We start from the raw sequence: 27,809 nt of genomic DNA, 5'->3' as shown, positions 1-27,809 counted from the left end.
GTTTGGGGAGCAAAATAACCGATGATGGTCGAAGTAGAGAGGATATAAAATGTAGACTGGCAATAGCACAATGGCAAGGAAAGCGTTTCTGAAGAAGAGAAATTTGTTAACATCGAGTATAGATTTGAGTGTCAGTAAGTCGTTTATGAAAGTATTTGTATGGAGTGTGGCCATGTATGGAAGTGAAACGTGGACGATAAATAGTTTGGACAAGAAGAGAATAGAAGTTTTCGAAATGTGGTGCTACAGAAGAATGCTGAAGATTAGATGGGTAGATCACACAACTAATGAGGAGGTATTAAATAGAATTAGGGAGGTGAGAAATTTGTGGCACACCTGGACTAGAAGAAGGGATCGGTTGGTAGGACATGTTCTGAGGCATATAGGGATCACCAATTTAGTATTGGAGGGCAGCGTGGAGGGTAAAAATTGTAGAGGGAGACCAAGAGATGAATACCCTAAGCAGATTCAGAAGGATGTAGGTTGCAGTAGGTACTGGGAGATGAAGAAGCTTGCACAGGATACAGTAGCATGGAGAGCTGCATCAAATCAGTCTGTGGACTGAAGATCACAACAACAACTAAGTTTCAGCTACGTCCAATGATCCTATTTGTATAGAATTCACATATTTACTAATCCATATAAATATTCACAATATGTATAATCTGCCCTATGCTTATTAAGGGGATATTAGCGATCGCAGCATACATAAACAGACAGCGACAGTGTGCTGAAAAACAGCCTCCTCGCATTAAGTTCGCCAAAAAAGGAATTTACACGAGAATTGGCGAGAAAGAAGACTGACGTCAGGTACAACCGACATAATTCTTAGTTGTGACTTTAGCTAACACCAACATAAACTTTGAATAAAAAGATATCTGCTTCACTCATGTGCTTAGTTACAAGTCTCCTTGCGGCGAAGACGTAAGTATCACAAAAACTACAACCTCCTTTTTAACGTACAGCGTCTTTCTAGGTTCCTAATAACTTTCATACTTCATCAGCAAACCGAGGGTGCTTCAACTGTGCTATTAACAGGTATCACGTGTCCGCTTTCACAGTTCAAACATCTGCTTACGTCCTCTAGGGCCGCTAAGATCAGTTTAGGGAACATGCAGTTTTTTTTGACACAGTCTCCAGTTTTGATTTCCTCCTTACCCTGTTCAATTATAATGGAAGTCGTCGTATGAACCTAAATATTTAGTCAGTATACTTGCACGGGCGCAGTGCTCTCAAGTGTTGTCATTAAAGATTTTGTTGAACTAAGTGAAGGGCTTTCATACTCATTGCTCTGTTCAATAATTACGTTCATGATGTACAGTCAGGCAGTAGTAGCCGACCGCGACAGACACAGCAACAGTTAAGTAAACCGCTTTTGTGACATTTACGAGTTCCTAACCAGGAGCGAATTTTATTATATTGTCTGTGTGCTTTAATAGTTTAGTTTCTTGAGTTTCTGTGCGTCAATTTAAAATATAATAGCCACAGTTTTCGCGTTTTCGTTTGCGTTAGAAAGTAAACCGATTTTGTGATATATTACAAGTTCCTTGTCAGGGGGAAATTATTTAGTTTCACCTGAGTGCTTCGGTAGTTAGGTTCTTGAATATCTGCGTTTTACTAGACACAGTTCGTGCGTTTTCGTCAGGGTCTGCAGTAGATTTCCGTAGCTCGAGTCGATAGTCCGTTTATCTGCATAGTTTAGTTTTCCACGGTCTTTGATATGGCCAGGTACTGCGATTGTCGTATGGGGATGCGAGCCTAGTTGGTGACACTTCGCTCTCAGCTTCAGGCTGTGATAGCTTCGGCTGCAGTGGATGGGCACCACTGTTGTGGAACGGCCGTGGGGATCCAACGGACGTCCAGCGCGTCAGAGTCCTCCGATCGGCCCTCATCGGTGGCCAACCCAGTTACTGCTCGCACTGAGGCTGACCCCTCACCAGCGGTCGAGTGGGAGGTCGCTCCAGGGCGAAGCAGGCGGCGAAAGACTTCCCAGGCGGCCGCACGTAAGGCCTCTCCGGTTTGTCTGGCAAACAGGTTCCACCTACTGTCTGTGGCTGACACTGTCGCTGAGCCGGATGCCTTTGCCTGTCCTGTTTCAGAGGAAACCACTTAGCCTGCAAGATCCGGGCAATCGCAGAGGGTGGGACTATTGGTAGTTGGGAGCTCCAACGTTAGACGCGTTATGGGGCCCCTTATGGACTTGGCTGACAAGGAAGGAAAGAAAACCAATGTGCACTCCGTGTGCATACCGGGTGGAGTTATTCCAGATGTGCAAAGGGTCCTCTCGGATGCCATGAAGAGCACAGGGTGCAGACAACTGCAGGTGGTCGCTCACGTCGGTTCCAATGATGTGTGTCGCTTTGGATTAAGAGATTCTCTCTGATTTCGAGCGGCTAACAGAAGTGGTAAAGGCTGCCGGTCTTGCTTGCAAGATGAAAGCAGAGCCGACCATTTGCAGCATAGTCGACAGGACCGATTGCGGACCTCTGGTACAGAGCCGAGTGGAGGGTCTGAATCAGAGGCTCAGACGCTTCTGCGACCGTGTAGGCTGCAGATTCCTCGACTTGCGCCAAAGGGTGGTTGGTTTCGGGTTCTGCTGAATAGGTCAGGTGTCCACTACACGCAGGAGGCGGCTACACGGGTAGCAGGGGCTGTGTGGCGTGGATTGGGCGGTTTTCTAGGTTAGAAGGTCCCGGGAAAACACAAGAAGGGCTTCAGTCACAAAGGGCGCAGGCTGAACACAGGAAAAACGTAGATACAGGAACCATTGGTATAACAGTTGTAAATTGTCGTAGCTGTGTTGGGAAAGTACCAGAGCTCCAAGCGCTAATAGAAAGCATGGATGCTCAAATCGTTATAGGCACTGAAAGCTGGCTAAAGCCAGATATAAGTTCAGCCGAAATTTTTTCGAAGAACCTAACGGTGTTCCGAAAAGATAAGCCAAACATGGTTGGCGATAGCGTGTTTGTTGCTGTTAGAAGTAGTTTAACTTGTCGCGAAATTGAAGTAGATACTCCTGTGAGTCAGTATGGGCAGAGGTCATTGTTGGCAACCGGAATAAAATAATTGAATCCTTTTACCGATCTCCCAGTTCAGATGATTCAGTTGCTGAAAGGTACAAAGAAAATTTGTGTCTGATTTCAAACACGTACGTGACTCATACGATAATAGTTGGTGATGACTTTAATTTACCCTCGATATGTTGGCGAAAATACATGTTTAATTCCGGAGGTACGCATAAAATATCATCCGAAATTGTGTTAAGCGCATTCTCTGAAAATTATTTCGAGCAGTTACTTCATGAGCCCACGCGAATAGTAAACGGTTGTGAAAACACACTTGATCCCTTAGCAACAAATAATCCTGAGTTAATAACCAGCATCAAAACCGATATAGGGGTTAGTGAACACAGGGTTGTCGTGGCGAGATTGAACACTGTTATCCCCAAATCCTCGAAAAATAAGCGAAAAATATACCTATTCAAAAAAGCAGATAAAAATTCACTTGACGCCATCCTGAGAGACAATCTCCACTCATCCCAAATTAATGATATAAGTGTAGGCCAGATGTGGCTTAAATTCAAAGAAATAGTATCGGCAGCAATTGAGAAGTTTATACCAAATAAACTAACAAACGACGCAGCTGATCCTCCTTGGTACACAAAACAGGTTAGAACACTGTTACAGAAACAACGAAACAAACATGCCAAATTTAAACAGACGCAAAATCCCCAAGATTGGCGATTCTTTACAGAAGCTCGAAACTTGGCGCGGAGTTCAATGCGAGACGCGTATACCAGTTTCCACAGCGAAACTTTGTCTCGAAACCTGGCAGAAAATCCAAAGAGATTCTGGACGTATGTGAAGAAACAATCAATGCCTTCTCTGCGCGATAACAATGGAGATACTATCGAAGACAGTGCTGCCAAAGCAGATTTACTAAACACAGCTTTCCGAAATGCCTTCACAAAAGAAGAGAAGACGAAGTAAATATTCAAGGATTCGAATCGAGAACAGCAGCCAACATGAGTAACGTAGAAGAAAATACCCTCGGAGTTGTGAAGCAACTCAAATCACTTAATAAATGCACGTTTTCTAGTGCAGACTGTATACCAATTAGGTTCCTTTCAGAGTATGCTGATCCATTAGCTCCATACTTAACAATCATAAACAACCGTTCGCTCGACGAAAGATCCGTACCCAAAGACTGGAAAGTTGCAAAGGTCACACCAATATTCAAGAAAGGTAGTAGGAGTAATCCACTAAATTACGGGCCCATATCGTTAACGTCGATATGTAGCAGGAGTTTAGAACATACATTGTGTTCGAACATTATGAATTACCTCGAAGGAAACGGTCTATTGATACACAGTCAACATCGGTTTAGAAAACATCGTTCCTGTGAAACACAACTAGCTCTTTATCCACATGAAATGCTGAGTATTATTGACAACGGATATCAGATAGATTCGGTATTCCTGGATTTCCGGAGGGCTTTTGACACTGTACCACACAAGCGGTTCGTAGTAAAATTGCGTGCTTATGGAAAATTGTCTCAGTTATGTGACTGGATTTGCGATTTCCTGTGAGAGAGGTCACAGTTCGTAGTAATTGACGGAAAGTCATCGAATAAACAGAAGTGATTTCAGGTGTTCCCCAAGGTAGTGTTATAGGCCCTTTGCTGTTCATTATCTATGTAAACGATTTGGGAGACAATCTGAGCAGCCGTCTTCGGTTGTTTGCAGATGACGCTGTCGTTTAATGACTAATAAAATCATCAGAAGATCAAAACAAACTGCAATACGATTTATAAAAGAATATCTGAATGGTCGAAAAGTGGCAGTTGACCCTAAATAACGAAAAGTGTGAGGTCATCCACATGAGTACTAAAAGGAACTCGTTAAACTTCGGTTACACAATAAATCAGTCTAATCAAAAAGCCGTAAATTCAACTAAATACCTATGTTTGACATCGAAAAGGTTCAAAGAAAGGCAGCACGTTTTGTATTATATAGAAATATGGGAGAGAGTGTCACAGGAATGACACGGGATTTGGGCTGGAAATCGTTAAAAGAAAGGCGTTTTTCGTTGCGACGGAATCTTGTCACGAAATTCCAATCACCAACTTTCTCCTCCGAATGCGAAAATATTTTGTTGACACCGACCTACATAGGGCGGAACGATCACCACGATAAAATAAGGGAAATCAGAGCTCGTACGGAAAGATATAGGTGTTCATTCTTTGCGCGCTATACGAGATTGGAATAATAGAGAATTGTGAAGGGGGTACGATGAACCCTCTGCCAGGCACTTAAATGTGATTTGCAGAGTATCCATGTTAGGTGTGCAAATGACGTTCTGTGTTATATCAGCTTCTCAAAACAGCTTTTTAATTTGTTCTGTTCTGTGTGACGTGATAATTTCAATGGATATCGTGTACATTACGAACATGAGGTCGACATGTGTCTTACTTGTTCAGTTTCTTGTAAAAGAGAATAATCACAACGTTGTTCCAGTTTTGGGGTCGTTTAGCGTAAATACGACTCCTCCGACAAAAATTTCGAAGTTTCTGAGGGGATATTTTCTGAGTACCTCGGATTAAGGGACCTGTGGCTCGTCACATAGCAGGACAATGCGAAAGAGAGTAATACGATATCCCTCAGACAGACCCTATGGTACTGTGCTGTGGGTGCCGTCGCTGTGGGAAAATTTCACCACAGTTCGTTGTGTCGCTCTTTCAGTGCACTCAATGAATTCGTACACGTGGTAGAACCTACGTGTGAGTTAAGTCTCCATCAATAAACCTTTCCATTACCGTTAATGCACATTTTACACTGCTGGAAAATAAACCTAAGCAAAAACAAGAAGTGCTGAATGCATGGTTGAGGACATGGAGAAAAGTGGGCGTTACTGTTGTCAAGAAGTTCCATGCGTAAATGGAACAATATTCTTTCCAAACAAGGCGCACAGCACACCCCGTCGCCCGTCGACATTTGCACTGTTATCATGTTGTTTTAATGGTCTTGCCAATGCTTTGCAATTGCTAAATATGTATGGGAATTGGATGTATGTACCAGTCTCCTTCTCCATTTTCTCTCTGTACATCTCTTCGTTCTCCTCACGTGGATCATCTCCTTCTCCCTCCTCTCTCTCTCTAATCTTCTCTTCCTCTCTCCCTGTGCATCACTTCCTCTATGTATATCCCCTCCCTCCTCTCTAATCTTGAGCCTGGTTTTTTGCTATTTGCAAATTCAGATTACATAGTGAACTTTCCCACTTCCTCTGAAAACTGACTGGGAGGACGAAAAGAGGACAGCACATTGTTGTTTAGACAGTTTCTGTTTGAAAATATACGAAATGAGAAAGAATATACATACGAGGGTGAGTAAAATGAAAACATTAAATTTGTAATAACAAATCAAAATTTCGCACCGTTATCCTGTAAGTTGGTAAACTTGCTACAAAGAGCGTGCAGAATGGCCTGTAGGTGGCATCATAGTGCAGATGCACACCTACCGCCGCAGTATCAGTATAAAGATGGCCGCCCCACTTGCGACTTGCACCAGGGAAGAACAGCGTTCTGTTATTCGGTTTTTGCGTAGTGAAGGTGTGAAACCTATTGAAATTCATCGACGAATGAAGGTTCAGTACGGTGATGCACGTTTGTCACAGCAGCAATTCTACGAATGGAGTAGGATTGTGCAAGATGTGCTCCAGTTTCACAAAGTGTCTGCAGGATGGATGTCACGGCAACTGACTCCAGAAATGAGAGAACGACGTGTTGATGTTTGTGAAGAACATTTTCGGCGTCTTGAACGAGAAGGTGATGGCTTCCTTGCAAGAATCGTTACTGGGGACGAAACCTGGGTTCACTTACACCAACCGGAAACGAAGGGAGCGAGCAAGGAATGGCGCCATTCCTCATCACCAAAACCAAAGAAGTTTCTAACAGAACCATCAGCAGGGAAGGTTATGCTGACTCTCTTTTGGGACGAAAAAGGCGTCATTTTTGAGCATTACATGCATTACATGCACTGTCATCAGTGCATCATACAAAGATCTCCTAAAAAATCATCTGCGGCCTGCAATTAGATCAAAGCGACGTGGATTGCTGTCAGCAGGTGTCCTTTTACAACATGACAATGCAAGGCCCCACACTGCCCGTACAACAGTTGCAATAATCACAGACCTGCATTTTGAGTGTCTTTCTCATCCACCATACTCACCAGACCATGCCCCAAGTGATTTCCATATGTTTGGACCACTCAAAGACGCAATGGGAGGAAAGAAGTTCCGTTCGGATGAAGATGTACGCCACGTGGTGCCCGAATGGTTGCGTGGACTACCAAAAGAATTTTTTTCTAAAGGAGTTTATGCACTTTGTAAGCGCTGGGGGACTTGCATTGGGCGTGGGTGAGATTGTGTTGAAAAGTGATACAGCTCTGTACCACTTCTGCACAATAAATAATATTTAAAAAAATATTTAAGGTTTTCATTTGACTCACCCTCGTATATTGCGTGTGTGCACATGCATGTTTGGGAGAGAGTGTGAGAAAATATGATTGCTATGGGGTTATAGTTCTTAATAAAAGAAAAAAATCATGATGCAATTAATACAGCTTGCCATTTCTGTTTCCATATTCCTCTTTTTATTTTCCAGAATGCCTACGCTACAGGACATAGTAACTGCAATGGCATCTGGTCATGAAGGGTGAGTATTCTGTTTATTCTTTATGGAATTTGCAAAAGGTTTGTTGTACCTACAGCAGCTGATTGATATTGCCAGGCAGTCTTGATACACCAACACGAGGGAATTACCTACAAGGTAAGAGGATGCTAGTTTCACTAATTGTATACTTACCCCTGTGAAAAATGCTGGCACGGCGCTGTTGTGCTGTGACACTTGGCTCAGAGAGAGCCAATTCAAATACTGGTAGCGGAAGAAATCTCCATAGTAAACATTTGGCCAATAAGATGAGGTGGCAGTATACAGTCTCTAATCACCAGACAAGTCTATAAAATGACAATGAGATCGTTTGTGAATCGCATATTATTAATTAACCATTTACTTTTCAACAATTTTAAATTTACCTTTATTCATGTTTTAATTATTACATTTTATCACTTTAATAAGTTACGCAGTTGGCAAGTCTGCTGTAGACTTTACCTGTTGCACTATTTACTTATTGCATTCTGTACAATTTTATAGACTTTGTAGACTTACAGAAGCGACAGCTAACGAGCTTATGGGACAAACATATGTTGTGCTTCTGTACTGCAGTGTGTTACGAACAGCAGCGCTATTGGTAGCATGACTCCGCCGAAACTGTGGCTTGGTTTACACCGTATTTTAAATGTGTGACAAGCTAAGCCGATTTTGTGAACATTTTACGGCTTTTTTATAGTAGTAGGCCTATATGTGAGAAAATAGGTATGTCTCGTCATATTTTAAGCGCATGTCTTCACATGTATGAAAGTAATAATTTTTCATTATGGAAAATTTTATTGTTTTAAGATGTAATCTGTTAGTTGTACTTCATTTCCAATGTTTTGTTGAAGGTATGAAAGTGATCATTTCTGGGCAAAAGTCTTGTGATCATTGACGAAAATAAATGAAAAAGAAATTTATTCTACATTTCCTGGATCACTGTTTTAATTCGCGACTGTGACGCAGCTCCGGAAGTTATTCATAGTATCTTCTTGACTCAGTTGCCCTCAAACATCACTTTCAATAATTAACAATCCCAAAGCGTTGAAACTTGTCTTCTAAGAAGAGGATTCAAAGCCATTTTATGTTCAGTTTCAAATTTGAAACTGCCATTTTGCAATTGTTCTTTGTGATCATAAGTGATGTTCTTAGAGTGTGTCCAGGATTAGGAAAACAATGTTTGATGTCTTATTGGTGCTGATTGGGATGAAGTGAGGTGCGGTAAAAATTGTCTTTTCGTGGAATCGAACTGATATGAAACAGCCAAAATTCCGTTAACCATTCTTTTAAAACTGTTGCGGTCTTGCCAACTCAAGCACCCCGCGTTGCTATGGATCCTACTGCGAGTTTGATGTGATAGAGATCGAAGTCTGAGAGATGAATGTTGCCTTAACTCATCGCAGCTGTCCATCAGGTGATTCACCCAAACAAGCCATTTAAGTCTCCGTCTTGCACGACTGTAAGGGAGATGACACAACAGAATATTTAATTTTAAATTTTGATGGCGCTGGCCATTAGGTTGCAAACTAGATAGCAGCCGTGATTTAAGAGGCCATCCATTTACCTCCAGTGAAGGGAGAGGTGGAGCAAGTGAGTGGTTCGTACATCATTTGCTGCTGAAATGAAAAACTTGTTTCTAATTTTCTAATGGTATCGGAAAACTTGTGCAATGATCGACCGATTGCACTGACAAGCAGGGTTCCTATCTAGAAAAATGGTACCATTGTAAATTTTATACTGTAATGATAAATCTGGAAACTATATTGTTTCATGTTCCTTTGTGCTACGAGGGTAATCCCAAAAGTAAAGTCTCCTATTTTTTTATACGTACATAGACCTGTTTGTTACTACAATGTTTTGCATCAGTTTACAGCTTGAACATTTAGCTATTCGACATAATCACCATTTCTGTCGATGCATTGTTGTAGATGCTGTGGCAGTTTTTGTATGCCCATGTCATACCAGCTCGCCGCCATGCTGTTCAGAAAGTTATGAACCTCTTCTTTCACCTCGTCGTCCGAGCTGAATCGCTTTCCGGCCAAATGTTCTTTTAACCTAGGGAACAGGTGATATTCACTGGCGCCAAGTCAGGACTACAGGGTGGGGGATTATGTTCCACTGAAACTGTTGCAGGAGAGCAACGGTTTGGCGAGCGATGTGTGGGCGAGTGTTGTCATGGAGAATGTGTACGCCCTTGCTCAACATTCCTCTTCTCGGGCTCTGAATTGCCCGTTTGAGTTTTTTCAGAGTCTCACAGTACCTGTCAGCGTTAACTGTGGTCCCAGCGATTCAGCTCCGACGACGAGGTGAAAGAAAGGTTCATAACTTTCTGAACAGCACGGCGGCGAGCAGGTATGACATGGGCAAACAATAACTGCTACATTGCTGAAAGGGTCCTGTAGCCACCTTCCGTTAGTCCGGTAGCCCATTTTCACTGGTATTTCTCTTTCCTTCCTTGTTTCTCTTTTTTCATAATTATCATAGTGGTGTGATAGAACGAATGTGGTTGTGTGTCACGTTGCTAGACGGTGGCGTAGTCTGCTGCAGAAAGTCTGCGATAGTCGTACAGATTCAGCAGCAGTTGAACAGAATAGCCAACTCTCGTAGTGGTCAAGTAGGCAAACAGGTTTTCGCTACTTGTGAGAAATCCACCTGCGTTAGGTTGGTGGAGGAAGTGGCATCTTTGGGTTTTCCGGGCCACGCGAAGCGTGGAAGAGGCTGGAGAAGAAGCGGAAGGCAGTCTGCCGCCGGTACGGGAAGCGTCCACAGCTGTGCTCCAGTCGAAGAAGGGTGTTAGACTGACCGCGTGGCGCGTTGTTACTTGGAGAGAGGAGAGATGTTAGCTTTTGGTCTCGCTTTTCAACTCTGAAAGATTGCTTTGCCTTGTCGCAGCAAGGAATGTAAAACTTTGGCAGATTTTTCTTTTAGACTGACCGCGTGGCGCGTTGTTACTTGGAGAGAGGAGAGGTGTTAGCTTTTGGTCTCGCTTTTCAACTCTGAAAGATTGCTTTGCCTTGTCGCAGCAAGGAATGTAAAACTTTGGCAGATTTTTCTTTTAGTAAATTTCTGTAGCAGACGTGGATCCACCGGAAGAGCGCCACACAAAGGTGTCGAGAAGAAGTGAGCACTTGCTTCTGCATGAATGTCTGTTTGCCTTCAGCTGTGCCTGTATAAGCTTTCATTTTTATAAATATTAATAGCTTTGCTTTATCGTAAATTTTCCTTGCTTTATGTATCTTTCGTCCGTGGGGAGCCGACCACGTGGTTCAACATTAAAGTTTTGTTGGGCTACCGTCATCACTAACTGTCCGGTATCATGTTTGTTTTAAAGAACGTTAACTGTTCATGATTGTATGATGTGATATTGTTGCAGCTTGGCCACGATACCTAGAAATTGCGTCTCCACAAACCACGTGGGCACGCGGGTGTATTGCGAAACGTGTACCGTTTCACGAGTTATTGCGATCAGTTATCGGGCAACAGCAGTTGTATGAATGATTCACACCAATGATTGTAGTTGTAGATTATAGCGGTGAACGTATCGACGCTTTTCTTTAATGTTTTAGGAATTAATGTTATCAGGAATTGTGTACATGCCTCACATCCTTATCTTTGGAATAAATGATTTTATCTACAATTTTCTCTTGTGTTCCGAGATTACTTTTTTGCACCTAAGCCACTCACCTCGTAGCTTTCCCGTTAGCACACCCAACGCGTTTCCTTACGCACAGGTCCAGTGATTAGTCTCCCCTTGTAGTTTTTAACAAATGCTTTAGATTAAGTCTTATTTTCAGGTGTGTTGCTGCGAGCTGATCTTCTGCATAGTGTTCATTCATGTACTATTTTATTTTAAATGTTTGATTGTCGTGAACAGTGCACGGGCAATACTATTAACTACATCGTATCCCCCATGAGCCACATCACAACGTACGCATTTTTGTGAGTTTTTGGTCTGTGATCAAATTAATTTATTTTCCGACTCAACCAAACCTTCGATTAGTTGTATGGTTAGAGTCGGTGGCAACCCTAATCTTCTCACGTTAACTGCACAAGCAATAAGTATTTACATTCCCAATAATAATGTAATAACCCGTAGAAACAGGTTAGTTACAGTGTCTACAAAAATGCATCGACAGAAATGCTGATTAGGTCGAAAAATAGCTAAATGTCCAAGCTGTAAACTGACGTAAACCATTGTAGAAATAAACAGGTCTGTGTATTTATGAAAAAATAGGAGGCCTTACTTTTGGGATTACCCTCGTATATGCATACATTCATATACAGCAAGGGTGTTTTACCCTCGCCCTTGAGCACACGAAAACCATCGTCATAATCATCATCATCATCGTTATGACCTTGCTTGTTGTAGGTCTGCTGCTCTGGAATACAATAAAGGACCACACTCTACAGGAGAGGGGGACCGGTACGAGGAGCGCATGCTGGCCCTGGTCTACCTCCGCTGCCTGCGGTATGGGCTACACTTCCAGTTGTGTGCCAACAATGGCGATGCCGGGAAGTTCGATGACGTGGTGTTGGTATGGCGACCTGAGGGACAAAATGAGGTGAACACCCTGCTCGTCCAGCTCAAGCACAAGACCTCCCCGACGGCCATGACCGTACACAGTGGCGCGTGGCTGTCGGAGGCCACGAAATGCGACTTCGGGCTCAGCATGTACTGCACCTCCTACAGAGAAATTAGCCAGACACTGGATACGAACAGAGCCACATTCGCCCTGTTGACGAACGCCTGTCTGGGCGACAGTGGCCTCGACATACTTGAGCGCCAGTATGAGGGCACCTTCCCAGGTCTGGAGCTGCTAGAGGCTGGTGGCCACCTGTACAAGCTCAAACCGAACAACGAACAGGTTTGGAAGGCAGTCCATGAGGACATCAGCTTTGTGGAGAATTTCTACCTGCTGTGCCAGCAGAGCAGTTCTAATAACATTGTAGGCGACATTTGCAGGGAGCTGGAAGAATTGCTGGGCGCCGGTGACCTATGCGAAACCTTGTGTGACAGCTTGTGCAAGAGCATCAGGGACTGGATGAACAACCAAAGTGCGTGTTTGACGAGTGCTTGGAGCATATGGCAGGCACTCGTGGACGAATACGTCAGGAAGGAAGTGACCGAGTGCGGAGCAGTGACCACCAGACTCGAGTACTGCAATGTGGAAAACGTACGGAGCTACGTGGAGTCGTGTAACCCAGCGTGGTTGAGGCCTCCAGAAAGGCAAATGGCGGCTCTCTCTGCTACGAAGATTCACCAGGCACTGGCTAATGAAACGCACATCATGGTGGCTGTGGACCGATTCAGAGTGCTGCGACACCGGATTCTCCGCTGTTGGGGACCGTACTGCCGATGGCTGGTAAGTTTAAGAGTGATGGAAGCTAGTAAGAAATTGTTATTTTAACTTGAGATTTGATGCAATCAAAGAAAATATTTTATTTTGCTAACCAGTCAGCCACTATTGGTCATCATCAAAAAGATTGAAAATAGTGTGAGGTGGTAATCAACTAATACTTTATCAGATGAAATACATATACAGGGTGTTACAAAAAGGTACGGCCAAACTTTCAGGAAACAGTCCTCACGCACAAATAAAGGAAAGATGTTATGTGGACATGTGTCCCGAACCGCTTCATTTCCATGTTAGAGCTCATTTTAGTTTCGTCAGTATGTACTGTACTTTCTCGATTCACCGCCAGTTGGCCCAATTGAAGGAAGGTAATGTTGACTTTGGTGCTTGTGTTGACATGCGACTCATTGCTCTACAGTACAAGCATCAAGCACATCAGTACGTAGCATCAACAGGTTAGTGTGCATTAAGAACGTGGTTTTGCAGTCAGTGCAATGTTTACAAATGCGGAGTTGGCAGATGCCCATTTGATATATGGATTAGCACGGGGCAATAGCCGTGGCGCGGTACGTTTGTATCGAGACAGATTTCCAGAACGAAGGTGTCCCGACAGGAAGACGTTCGAAGCAATTGATCGGCGTCTTAGGGAGCACGGAACATTCCAGCCTATGACTCGCGACTAGGGAAGACCTAGAACGACGAGGACACTTGCAATGGACGAGGCAATTCTTCGTGCAGTTGACGATAACCCTAATGTCAGCGTCAGAGAAGTTGCTGTTGTACAAGGTAACGTTGACCACGTCACTGTATGGAGAGTGCTACGGGAGAACCAGTTCTTCCCGTACCATGTACAGCGTGTGCAGGCACTATCAGCAGCTGATTGGCCTCCACGGGTACACTTCTGTGAATGGTTCATCCAACAATGTGTCATTCCTCAATTCAGTGCAAATGTTCTCTTTACGGATGAGGCTTCATTCCAACGTGATCAAATTGTAAATTTTCACACTCAACATGTGTGGGCTGACGAGAATCCGCACTCAAATGTGCAATCACGTCATCAACACAGATTTTCTGTGAAAGTTTGGGCAGGCATTGTTGGTGATGTCTTGATTGGGCCCCATGATCTTCCACCTACGCTCAATGGAGCACGTTATCATGAGTTCATACGGGATACTCTACTTGTGCTGCTAGAACACGTGTCTTTACAAGTACGACACAACATGTGGTTCATGCACGATGGAGCTCCTGCACATTTCAGTCGAAGTGTTCGTACGCTTCTCAACAACAGATTCGGTAACCGATGGATAGGTAGAGGCGTACCAATTCCATGGCCTCCACGCTCTCCTGACCTCAACCCTCTTGACTTGCATTTATGGGGGCATTTGAAAGCTCTTGTCTACGCAACCCCTGTACCAAATGTAGAGACTCTCCGTGCTCGTATTGTGGACGGCTGTGATACAATACGCCATTCTCCAGGGCTGCATCAGCGCATCAGGGATTCCATGCGACGGAGGGTGGATGCATGTATCCTCGTTAACGGAGGACATTTTGAACATTTCCTGTAACAAAGTGTTTGAAGTCACGCTGGTACGTTCTGTTGCTGTGTGTTTCTATTCCATGATTAATGTGATTTGAAGAGAAGTAATAAAATGAGCTCTAACATGGAAAGTAAGCGTTTCCGGACACATGTTCACATAACATATTTTCTATCTTTGTGAGTGTGGAATGTTTCCTGAAAGTTTGGCCGTACCTTTTTGTAACACCCTGTATACAGGATGTATCACCTAAAATTTGCACCACAAATATTGCGGAACTGGAAAGTGCTATTGATGTGTGGCTTTCACAGAATGTATTGCTAGTCAGGGGCTTGTACTGTTAGCCAGTAAAGCGGTTTTACTGTTACTTAGAAAGTACATTTTTTGTGCGAACATATACGTTTTGAATGGAACAGTGCCTATTGACATTAACAAACAAAAAGTAGTCTAAATCAGAATGTCAGTGGTGTTTGTTGCAGGATTTTAGTGAGAATCTTTTATGAGATATCGTATTTTGCGAAGTCCCTATACCAACAGTTGTACGATACCTGTGGTAGCACACACTAAACGACACAAGTGTGTACACTAGTTATGTGGATTATGACCAGTATTGAGACAATTGACCATCAAAGGCTGTGTTCAAAACGACAATATCAGTGGCAATACTGCTTCCAGTCTGGTATGAAAAAACGTCTGCACACATGCTAGCATTCCAGCAGACTTGTAGTAATACATCATTGCATATCATCGGGTGTAGTTGCTATGTCCTTGTAGACTACATCTTTCAGCTTTCCCCACAGAATAAAGTCTACAGGCGTCAAGTCCATGGAATGGGCCAGCCAAGGTGCAGGTCCTCTGCATCCAATCCAACAGTTTGGAAGAAGCTTAGATGGCAGACCATCCGGTTTGCCATGCACTATTGGCAAACGGGGTGCACTCAGCCCTGGTAAGGCAAACTGAGGTGCTACTTGATAGAAAAGTAGTGGCTTCAGTCTTGGAAACTGACATACAGCCAGGAGAGCGGTGTGCTGACCACATGACATAGGATGCCACCTAGTGGTGTTGCGAGCGCGTGACTTGGTAACAGGAGATCATCCTAGCAAAGATATGGGCTGTAAATGGAGAAATCCATCAAGATAAGTTGCTTTGACCACAAGCCCCTCCATATCCGCATCCAGTGACGCCTGTAGGCTGAGCATGACTTATGAGTGTGTATGTGTGTCTCTCTCCCTCTCTATACCAAAAAACGTTTTGCATCACCCCAGTTCCCAGAACTCCTAAAGATTGACGTTGACTCTGGATATTTTATCACAGACACAGTTCCTATGACTGTTCAGAGATATCACTAAACCGGCCCAAAGATGTAAACAACCATGCATCAGCAGCACCTATTAGACGGAGGGGGTTCGACAGCCAATCAGTTCCAACCATTCCACCAGGACGGAGGTACATGGCTCGTGTTGACTGTAGTTCAACCATGCCTAGACGGTCATTACCGCGATTCGATCGCGTCCGTGTTGTTACTTTGTGCCAGGAAGGGCTCTCAACAAGGGAAGTGTCCATGCATCTCGCAGTGCACCAAAGCGATTTTGCTCGGACATGGAGTAGATACAGAGAGACAGGAACTGTTAATTACATTCGTAGTTCAAGCCGCCCAAGGGCTACTACTGCAGTGGATGACCGCTACTTGCGGCTTATGGCTCGGAGGAACCCTGACAGCAACGCCATCATGTTGAATAATGCTTGTCGTGCAGCAACAGGACGCCGTGTTACGACTTAAACTGTGCGCAATACGCTGCATGATGCGCAACTTCACTCCCGATGTCCATGGCGTGGTCCATCTTTGCGGTATAGATGGGCCCAACAACATGCCGAATGGACCGCTCAGTATTGGCATCAAGTTCTCTTTACTGATGACTGTCGCATATGCCTTCAACCAGACAATCGTTGGAGACGTGTTTGGAATCAACACAGTCAGGCTGAACGCCTTAGATACACTGCCCAGCGAGTGCAGCAAGGTGGACGTTCCCTGCTGTTTCGGGGTCGCATTATGTGGTGCCGACGTACGCCGCTGGTAGTCATGGAAGGTGCCATATCGGCTGTACGATACGCGAATGACATCCTCTGACCGATATTGCAACCATATCGGCAGCATATTGGCGAGGCACTCGTCTTCATGGGCAACAATTCGCGCCCCCATCGTGCACATCTTGTGAATGACTTCCTTCCGGATAGCGACATCGCTTAACTAGAGTGGCCACCATGTTCTCCAGACATGAACCCTTTCGAACATGCCTGGGAAAGACTGAAAAGGGCTGTTTATGGATGACGTGACCCACCAACCACTCTGAGGGATCTACGCCGAATCGCCGATGAGGAGTGGGACAATATGGACCAAAAGTGCTTTGATGAACTTATGGATAGTACGCCACAACGAATACAGGCGTGCATCAATGCAAGAGGGCGTGCTATTGGGTATTAGAAGTACCGGTGTGTACAACAATCTGGACCACCACCTCAGAAGGTCTCGCTGTATGGTGGTAAAACATTCAATGTGTGGTTTTCATGAACAATAAAAAGCGCTCTCGCGACCGTCGGCCGTCGTAATTTAATATATATATTATTATTGTTATTATTATTTTTTGATTGTTGCCGACTTACGTGGTGGGCCTTAATAAAAATGATATTTAAGTTGAACAATGTAATAAACTTTTCATATTAATTTCCTCGGCTAGTCAGTTCACTTTAAAGCAAGAAATCTTTAGTTATTAATTAAAATTGCGGCCCACACACGCGCGAGAGTATTTTTCTTACCTCCTTCAACCATTGTATTGTAGTCGGAGTCCTGGCTCTGGCTCTCGGCTATGGTACTGAAAATAAGAATCTTAAAGCTAAGTATTTCTGCAACTTCGTACGGCTGTGGAGAAAAATTAATATTATGCTAATAGCGGGCGAGTTTTCCGCTTCCGCTAATTTTTCATAAGTTAAATTCGCCACGTAATGGCGTCGTTGGCTGCATCGGCCGCTGCATTGTTGAGCTGTAATTTACTTGAATGCAGGTTAATTCAAGGAAGGCGGACATGAAATCGGGATCACCTCTTACAAATTAAAAGTGCACAATAATATTAAATCGGTATATTATATGCTTAACTCATACAAATATGCTTACATTTGTCAGCACACGCAAGATGTCCCTCTAGACACATTCAAGACAAAAGAAGAAGTGAAGTCGACTAAAAAATTAACAAAAGAGCGTATCTTGTCGTCTCTTTAGATCATTCTGTCATAAATTATTTCTTTGCAATCGAAACCTACACAGAGAAATTATTATTTTACGGCTACATGATAAAAAATTTGGCACTGGGGACGCTATATTGGCCCCCGAAATGTTTATGTCATAAAAATGTTCGTGTTTTTTGACATAAAGATTTCCACTTTCATGTCCACAGTGTCCACACGCGGATTTTTCTTTCACAGTTTACATATGTCACATCGTATGTTGTAATTGCTGAGGTGCGTTGCACACAAAGTGTAATACAGATGAAGTTATCTACATAACAATATAATATACAATTGGTTACGTATACAGTCATGTACAAAAGGACATACACTCCTGGAAATTGAAATAAGAACACCGTGAATTCATTGTCCCAGGAAGGGGAAACTTTATTGACACATTCCTGGGGTCAGATACATCACATGATCACACTGACAGAACCACAGGCACATAGACACAGGCAACAGAGCATGCACAATGTCGGCACTAGTACAGTGTATATCCACCTTTCGCAGCAATGCAGGCTGCTATTCTCCCATGGAGACGATCGTAGAGATGCTGGATGTAGTCCTGTGGAACGGCTTGCCATGCCATTTCCACCTGGCGCCTCAGTTGGACCAGCGTTCGTGCTGGACGTGCAGACCGCGTGAGACGACGCTTCATCCAGTCCCAAACATGCTCAATGGGGGACAGATCCGGAGATCTTGCTGGCCAGGGTAGTTGACTTACACCTTCTAGAGCACGTTGGGTGGCACGGGATACATGCGGACGCGCATTGTCCTGTTGGAACAGCAAGTTCCCTTGCCGGTCTAGGAATGGTAGAACGATGGGTTCGATGACGGTTTGGATGTACCGTGCACTATTCAGTGTCCCCTCGACGATCACCAGTGGTGTACGGCCAGTGTAGGAGATCGCTCCCCACACCATGATGCCGGGTGTTGGCCCTGTGTGCCTCGGTCGTATGCAGTCCTGATTGTGGCGCTCACCTGCACGGCGCCAAACACGCATACGACCATCATTGGCATCAAGGCAGAAGCGACTCTCATCGCTGAAGACGACACGTCTCCATTCGTCCCTCCATTCACACCTGTCGCGACACCACTGGAGGAGGGCTGCACGATGTTGGGGCGTGAGCGGAAGACGGCCTAACGGTGTGCGGGACCGTAGCCCAGCTTCATGGAGACGGTTGCGAATGGTCCTCGCCGATACCCCAGGAGCAAAAGTGTCCCTAATTTGCTGGGAAGTGGCGGTGCGGTCCCCTACGGCACTGCGTAGGATCCTACGGTCTTGGCGTGCATCCGTGCGTCGCTGCGGTCCGGTCCCAGGTCGACGGGCACGTGCACCTTCCGCCGACCACTGGCGACAACATCGATGTACTGTGGAGACCTCACGCCCCACGTGTTGAGCAATTCGGCGGTATGTCCACCCGGCCTCCCGCATGCCCACTATACGCCCTCGCTCAAAGTCCGTCAACTGCACATACGGTTCACGTCCACACTGTCGCGGCATGCTACCAGTGTTAAAGACTGCGATTGAGCTCCGTATGCCACGGCAAACTGGCTGACACTGACGGCGGCGGTGCACAAATGCTGCGCAGCTAGCGCCATTCGACGGCCAACACCGCGGTTCCTGGTGTTTCCGCTGTGCCGTGCGTGTGATCATTGCTTGTACAGCCCTCTCGCAGTGTCCGGAGCAAGTATGGTGGGTCTGACACACCGGTGTCAATGTGTTCTTTTTTCCATTTCCAGGAGTGTAGAATACAACTAGTTTTATTTTGGCTGCTTCTTCTTAGGGTTGCAACTTTTGCAGTGTTCAAAGGTATACAATCACGAGTTAGTCCATAAACTTGAAGTCCCAGGGGTGTCAACTGTTGGCTCCCCATTTGGCGCGGCCGTAGGGAAACCTGGGGAAAACCTCGGCGGAGCGACAGACTAACTGCTTTGGTCAGTTTCACTTAATTGTGTCTGGAATGTCATTGGAGTACAGGATGTGCATACAAATATTTTTGTTGCACTATGCAAAAAATGAGGTCATTATGACAATTGATTGCGGTGTCGTTGATGATCTACGCCGCGACGTTTGGCTCGCGACGGCGTCGGTTGGTGTGTTCGGTGCTCGGCGTTCGCGGCGGCTGCGGAGAGGTCAACGCCCGCTCGACGCCAGCGTGTGTCTCGCCGTCGCGGAACGTCAGAATCAGCTGATCGGCTGCACGGTTGGCGATGCGCTTCTGTCTCGGCCAGGCGTGGCGGAGTGGGATGATATCCGCCTCCCGCGCTTGTTGGCAGGAGTCAGCTCTGCTACGCATCTCCGACGTAGTACATGAAACATACACACAACCAACGTAATATTTGTTTCCCGCTGCAGATGGTTACGCTAGTGGGAAAGAAGCATTTATTAGTGCGGCAGTTGTTGTTAAGCTTTCGCCAGTTTCCGAGTGTCAAGCCAGCACTGTCTTGCAGAATCATGACATGGACCTTCTCCCGTGAATGCAGTTTTGATGCAATACTGTTTCCATTACACGTCAGTTATTGTCTTGACAAAATTATTTATGTTTTCGCCGCACTCGCAGGCACTGGTGAGTGTCCCAGTACGAGCTTAGCACAAACATTCGCCGTTTCTGCGGTCGCTGTTTTGCAACAGTCCACGCATCGCATTCCAATCTCGCATTGTTGTACTCACTGAAATTACAGTCTGTCCCAAAAATATTGACTGTGGGTTCACTTCACGTTAACAGTTCACATTTATAAGCAAATTCACAGTTTTTCGTGCGTAATATTGGCGTTTGGCGTCCTCACCGCTGTTGAACGTTCAATACTAGCACTTCACTGTCCATATCACAGTTTCACCTTCACAGTTTTTCACACTGCTTAAAGTAACTGTTTCGATTAGTTCACAAACACTAATGTATTTCATTCAGTCTGAACTGGATTTTGGCTCGTGCTGGATTTTACCAGTCTCTCGCACTAATTATCTCTTTTCATTTTCCGCTTAGAGTCGTACTTGCCTTCAGATTTTTTGACTATACAATTGTATTTCCGTCTCATCTGAGGTAAGTCCCCATGTCATGTCTGCCCACTCATTGCGTACTTGCCCTCCAGAGCCAAGCTCGACTTTACAAAACTTTGCCTCTCGCATTATCGTACACATTTTATAATCTAGGCCTAGCGTGCAAGTTCCTAGATTAATGTTAGATTTGTGACTTTTGTTTACACTACAAATTCGTGCAAATCTCTGCCTTAGCAGATGGCAATATATTTTAACAGTGCTTAGCGGTAGTCACGTTTACTGATTTGCTTTGTACCTTGACCACAACACATGAGGTACCTTGGGTGATGTACACCCTGCACTCATGTTGTTCAGTAAATTATGATTAAGCATATTTCAAGATCGGTATAGACATAAATACATGGAATAACATATACACTATAATATTGAATTTCATAAGTTGCATTACTACACACTAATGAAAAATTCTTTCATCATTACATGCTATTGAATTTTTTTTTTAACATGAAATTTGTAAAATATTCTTAACCCTACGTTCATTTTTTTTCTTCAAAATGCAATTGCTTAAAAATACTATTATTCCTTAACATCTGCAAAATTGAATCGCACTAATCTTGTGCGCCTCATTGTCTTTAAATGTTACACTAAAATCTGAATATTTACACACAGAAAAAAATACACTCTAAACTTAACCTACTACACACAAATGTAAAAGTTACTCTACTGAGCGAACTTCTTTAAGTCTTTGTAAGTATTTTTCTTGTTTCCTTCGTAATTGCCTCCTTCTTTGACCACGGGATGGTGTAGTTTGCGTGACAGAAAGTATCGTGAGGTACCACTTCGATGTTATAGGTGTAGCCCTCGATAACACCGGTTTGATCCGAAAACACATTCTCATAATCTGTAAGTAGCTGAGTCAATTCGTTTTGTTGTGCTTCAGTCAAATGTTCCGACTCCCTAACTTTCATGGCTATCAGTTTCCTTTTTTCCTCTTTATCTTCAGTAATGAATTCTTTATAATATGCTTGTCTTGTACTTAAGTCAGAATATAAATTCATTACCTGTATTCCTTCGAATCTCTACTGAAAGTTCCGGCAATATTTACCGTGCACTTCCCGTGTCCTCAACAATGGCAAAATTACACGTGTACCCTCATTCATAAGGCTTACTTCCCCGCACAAGAGGTCGATTTTTGCGTCCCTCTGGCGTAAAAATTCCATCCCCAGGATGCAAGCAACACCTAATCCGTTAACTACTAGGAACGAGCTTTTCATTGCTTCATTTCCTACCGTAAACTCGACTTGCACCTGGTGCTTTATGATATGAGATTGTGCACCTATTGCACCTGTAACACGGCAATTCTTCACTGGCAATACTGGTATTCTATTATTTTGACTCAAGTACTTGTAAAAATCTGCACTCATGACATTGGTTGACGCACCGGTATCGACTGTTATCTGTATTGGTGCTCCGTACATATCTGCTTGCAATATAGCCTGCACAACACTTTTGTCGGTTCGGTTACATTTCTGCGGTATGTCTACAAGTTCCTTTTCTATATTTGTTCCTTCATTGTATCTCAGCATACAAAGTTTATGGCTGTCATCCGTGAATGTGCCCTCACTACACCATCTTGCAGCCAACAACGGAGAGCGTATTGTGGCTGTCTTTAGTTTAACGGATGAGCCTTAGTGGGTTGACAGTTGTCTGTCACTTCCACTAACCTCACATTGTGGTTCTGGTTGTTGCTACTGTTGGGTTGGCCGCCCTGCCTCCCCGATGGTGTATTTTGATATTGTGTATGGCTCTGGTTTTGTGGTGGTCGATTGTAACTCCCTGACATGTTCTGTGACGGACCTGGGTTGGCGTTCCATTGTGGCGCTGTGCTTTGTTGCCACTGTGGTGTCGGTTCATTACAACCACGCCACTGGTTTCGGTTGTTTCGCCATTGCGGATTGCCGTTACCATTATATCCATTACTCATGCGTCCATCATGATGTGTCTTTCGATTTTGACGATTACAACCGTTGCCGTTATAACCATTGCCATTGTTTGTGCCTCGATTCTGTTGCCGGTGCTCTTGCCTATTCCCGTTACCATTTGGTACTAAGTTACTACCATTACTGTGGCTGCTATTGTAATCGGCTTTTTGTTGATTACAGCCTGCATGGTTCCACTTGTTTTCGGTTTTCATATCTTCGATCAATAAGTCATCAGAATCCACTATCTCCATGAATTGTTCTATATCATATTCCGGCACATTGATGAAATATCTTTTAATTTCACTGGGCAACTTCATTTTTATCAATCTGATTATGTCACGATCGGACATTGGCTCGTCCCAGTACCTGGTTTTGTTTATATACTTTTCGAAATATTTGCGTAACGTTCCCATCTTAGGATTGTACATTTCTGGACTGTACAACTCCTTTCGTAGTCTTTCTTGGACGCTATCGGACCAGAATTTTTGCAAGAATGCACCTTCAAACTGTTGCATCGTTAGACATTTTTCGGACACGTCGGTGGCCCACAGTGCCGCGTGACCTTGAATAAAGGAGACCACGAACTGTATTCTTTGTCTTTCCGTCCATGCCCTGGGAAACACATTCCTGAAGCTCTTAATAAATACAACAGGGTGAACATTTCGGTTTTCGCTATTGAAGGGTTGGAATGTCCTGTGTTTTATTACATTGTCCTCTTTTTTGCACATCTGACTGCTACATTCTGTGACATTCATTACTTCGTGATGTGCGCTGCACGGTATCGCACGTTGTTCGTGCTCATAATTCGCATTAGGTTGCGGTTGCGCACTCGCACCCTCAGCGTTATTACAGTAATCAGTACGCGGAGTCGGATTCATTATCTGTCCGCCACTATTTACATTGCTTTCCAACGCAGACAGTCTCCGTGCGACCTCCTGTTGCCAATTTGGCAACTCCGCTGTCACACGGGACTTGATCTGTGCTAATTCGGCATGTAGTGCGGCAGCGCTAGCGTCAATATTTACACTCGCGGCCGCAGTCGCTTGTTCTACAGCTGTTTTTACATCGCTTTCAATCTTTGCAGATATTTCGCGATCCTTTACTTCTAGCCATTCATTTAATTCTTTTTCTACTTTTTGAACTTGCACTTCCAAATATGCGTCAATACTTTTCCGTGCATCTATCTCCACATTATCCACGCGGTTGGTTAGAGTCTGGACATTATCTTCAAGCCTAGCCTGCGATATCTGTAATTTTTGCATTTCGCCGGCTAAGCTTTGCACAAGATCTGGTATTTCTTTGCACGCGTCCCGCATCTCGGCTAGTTCGCTTTGGATCCTATCTAGTTTTGCTTCATTGCGCTGCTCTTGCTCACGTAGCATCTGAGCCAGTTTTTCGTCTCTTTGTTTTTCCCTCTGTTCTGACATTCTTTCTCTTTCCCTTTCTTTCTGTTCTCTTTGTTGCTCTCGCTCATAGAGCATCTGAGCCAGTTTCTGATCTCTTTCCCTATCTCTTTCTTCTAACCTGCGCAGAAATTCTGCAAATGGGTCTGCAATCGGTGAGCATACTGGTGCCCCACTTAATTTAGCACTCGATTGGCCCCCCTGCCCAGGCAGTGGAGTTGTTACTCTATTCCCATTCTGCTGTGGAGCGTCATTCACCGTCCACAGATCCTCGCCCCCCGCTCCGGAAATTATGTTATCCGAGGCGGTGGCTTGGGATTCGTTTACGTTTTGCAAATTATCCTCACTTTCCATATTAACCGAATTTTGTTCTTCTGGTACGGATGCTTTAGGTTGTCCTATCTTACCCATACTAAATTCACTTTAAACCACTGACAAATCTTTAACACTGATACACACACGAATAATTATCCCCTCCAAAAATAAACACATAAATACACAAAACGAATAATTATCCCCTCCAAAAATAAACATATAAATAAACAAAACACCGAAGGTATCTCATGTGACCGAGCGAGGTGGCGCAGTGGTTAGCACACTGGACTCGCATTCGGGAGGACGACGGTTCAATCCCGTCTCCGGCCATCCTGATTTAGGTTTTCCGTGATTTCCCTAAATCGTTTCAGGCGAATGCCGAGATGGTTCCTTTGAAAGGGCACGGCCGATTTCCTTCCCAATCCTTCCCTAACCCGAGCTTGCGCTCCGTCTCTAATGACCTCGTTGTCGACGGGACGTTAAACACTAACCACCACCAGTATCTCATGTGCACATGGGTTCGATATTCCGCACAGAGCTACACAGGATGCTTGCACAATAGGCCTTACCTTACTTATTTTTCTTTCTCGCAATCCTTTTTCTTTTCTACACTTTTTCCTCTCCAGATCTCCTCAGGGTGCGGTTTTGTTGTTGAACATGTAAAAGAATTCATACAAGCATTAATATCTTACAACAATTAGACACATACATAATTACATTCAGTACAATAGAATCATATTAATCGGGCCCCAAAGTTGCGGCGCCAATCTCGTGTCCGTCGGCCGTCGTAATTTAATATACCTATTATTATTGTTATTATTATTTTTTGATTGTTGCCGACTTACGTGGTGGGCCTTAATAAAAATGATATTTAAGTTGAACAATGTAATAAACTTTTCATATTAATTTCCTCGGCTAGTCAGTTCACTTTAAAGCAAGAAATCTTTAGTTATTAATTAAAATTGCGGCCCACACACGCACGAGAGTATTTTTCTTACCTCCTTCAACCATTGTATTGTAGTCGGAGTTCTGGCTCTGGCCCTCGGCTATGGTACTGAAAATAAGAATCTTAAAGCTAAGTATTTCGGCAACTTCGTGCGGCTGTGGCGAAAAATTAATATTATGCTAATAGCGGGCGAGTTTTCCGCTTCCGCTAATTTTTCATAAGTTAAATTCGCCACGTAATGGCGTCGTTGGCTGCATCGGCCGCTGCGATTGTTGAACTGTAAATTACTTGAATGCAGGTTAATTCAAGGAAGGCGGACGTGAAATCGGGATCACCTCTTACAAATTAAAAGTGCACAATAATATTAAATCGGTATATTATATGCTTAAATCATACAAATATGCGTACATTTGTCAGCACACGCAAGATGTCCCTCTAGACACATTCAAGACAAAAGAAGAAGTGAAGTCGACTAAAAAATTAACAAAAGAGCGTATCTTGTCGTGTCTTTAGATCATTCTGTCATAAATTATTTCTTTGCAATCGAAACCTACACAGAGAAATTATTATTTTACGGCTAAATGATAAACAATTTGGCACTGGTGACGCTATAGCGCGACAATGATGTTTATGTTGATCTCTATTCCAATTTTCTGTATAGGTTCCGGAACTCTCGGAACCGAGGAGATGCAAAACTTTTTTGATGTATATACATTGGCACCCCATAGCGTCCCGTATGTGTCCCATCGACTTAGTTCAGAACAGGTGCATTTTGTGGCCAACACATCTACATGAGTTAACTAACACGCTCCTAATACCACTGCAGCACAATTCTGTCCTTGTGACAGGAACTGATATTCTGCTGGAGATGTCACAGCCCTCGGGGAGGACATGTAGCACGAAGGAATGCAGGTGGTCCACAATAGTAACTAGTCCACAGGTCTCATACTGGTTTGGATTACCACCAGAGGTCCCTTGGAAGTCCAGAGGAACCTCCATCATAGCGCAATACTGCCACTACCAGAGTTCTAGCATGACACAGCGAATGTTTCGCACAGGCATTCGCTCGAATGACGGCAACTCTGGACATGACCGCCGATTGCGTGTAGTGAGGAACGAGATTCATTTGACCAGGAGATACGTTTCGACTGATCCACGGTCAAGTCTCAATGATCCTGTGACCACTGAATCATAACTGATGATGTCGTTGAATCATCATGATGACCTCGAGCGTTCGGCATCCGTACCGGGTCGGACTAAAGCAGGACATCAGATAAGTTCAGAGGTAAGTTGCTAGATTTGTGACTGATAGATTCGAACATCATGAAAATGTACGGAGGTTCTTCGGGAACTCCAATGGGAATCCCTGGAAGGAAGGACATTCTTTATGAGGAACTATTGAGAATAGAGAACCGGCATTTGAAGCTAACTGGAGAAAGATTCTCCCGCCTCCAGCACACATTGCGTGTAAGAACCACGAAGATGAGATGCGAGTAATTAGGGCTGATACGGAAACATATACACTCGTTTTTCCCTCCCTTTGTTTGCGAGTGAAACAGGAAGGAAAGTGACTAGTAGTGGTATGGGGTACCCTCTGCCACACGCATTATGGCGGATTGTGGAGTATCATGTAGATATACACTACTGGCCATTAAAATTGCTACACCACAGAAGCGAAATTTAACCGACAGGAAAAAGATGCTGTGATATGCAAATGATTAGCTTTTCAGAGCATTCACGCAAGGCTGGCGCCGGCGGCGACACCTACAACGTGCTGACATGAGGGAAGTTTCCAACTGATTTCTCATACACAAACAGAAGTTGACCGGGCGTTGCCTGGAGAACCGTTGTTGTGATGCCTCGTGTAAGGAGGAGAAATGCGTACCATCACGTTTCCGACTTTGATAAAAGTCGGATTGTAGCCTATCGTGATTGTGGTTTATCGTATCGCGACATTGCTGCTCGCATTGGTCGACATCCAATGACTGTTAGCAGAATATGAAATCGGTGGGTTCAGGAGGGTAATAAGGAACGCCGTGCTGGATCCCAACGGCATCGTATCACTAGCAGTCCAGATGACAGGCATCTTATCCGCATGGCTGTAACGGATCGTGCAGCCACGTCTCGATCCCTGAGTCAAGACAACAACCATCTACACGAACAGTTTGACGACGTTTGCAGCTTCATGGACTATCAGGTCGGAGACCAAGGCTGCGGTTACCCTTGACGCTGCATCACAGACAGGAGCGCCTGAGATAGTGTACTGAACGACGAACCTAGGTGC

The 27,809-nt window shown here is 44.3% G+C and overlaps 1 protein-coding gene across 1 annotated transcript in view; it reads left to right on the top strand.

Annotated features, from left to right (window-relative positions):
- Positions 1 to 27,809, top strand: part of LOC124716728 — an 84,834-nt gene that overhangs the window by 16,529 nt on the left and 40,496 nt on the right. Inside the window, exons 2-3 of the mRNA XM_047243271.1 lie at positions 7,660 to 7,710; positions 12,077 to 13,070. Of these exons, the coding sequence (XP_047099227.1) occupies positions 7,661 to 7,710; positions 12,077 to 13,070 (1,044 nt within the window). The 5' untranslated portion in view covers position 7,660. The remainder of the gene's footprint in view (positions 1 to 7,659; positions 7,711 to 12,076; positions 13,071 to 27,809) is intronic.

This window comes from Schistocerca piceifrons, chromosome 9 (genome assembly GCF_021461385.2).
Source record: "Schistocerca piceifrons isolate TAMUIC-IGC-003096 chromosome 9, iqSchPice1.1, whole genome shotgun sequence".
In the NCBI taxonomy this organism is placed as follows: Eukaryota; Metazoa; Arthropoda; class Insecta; order Orthoptera; family Acrididae; genus Schistocerca; species Schistocerca piceifrons.
Note: the sequence above shows the minus strand (reverse complement) of the source record. Positions and strands in the feature narration are given on the sequence as shown.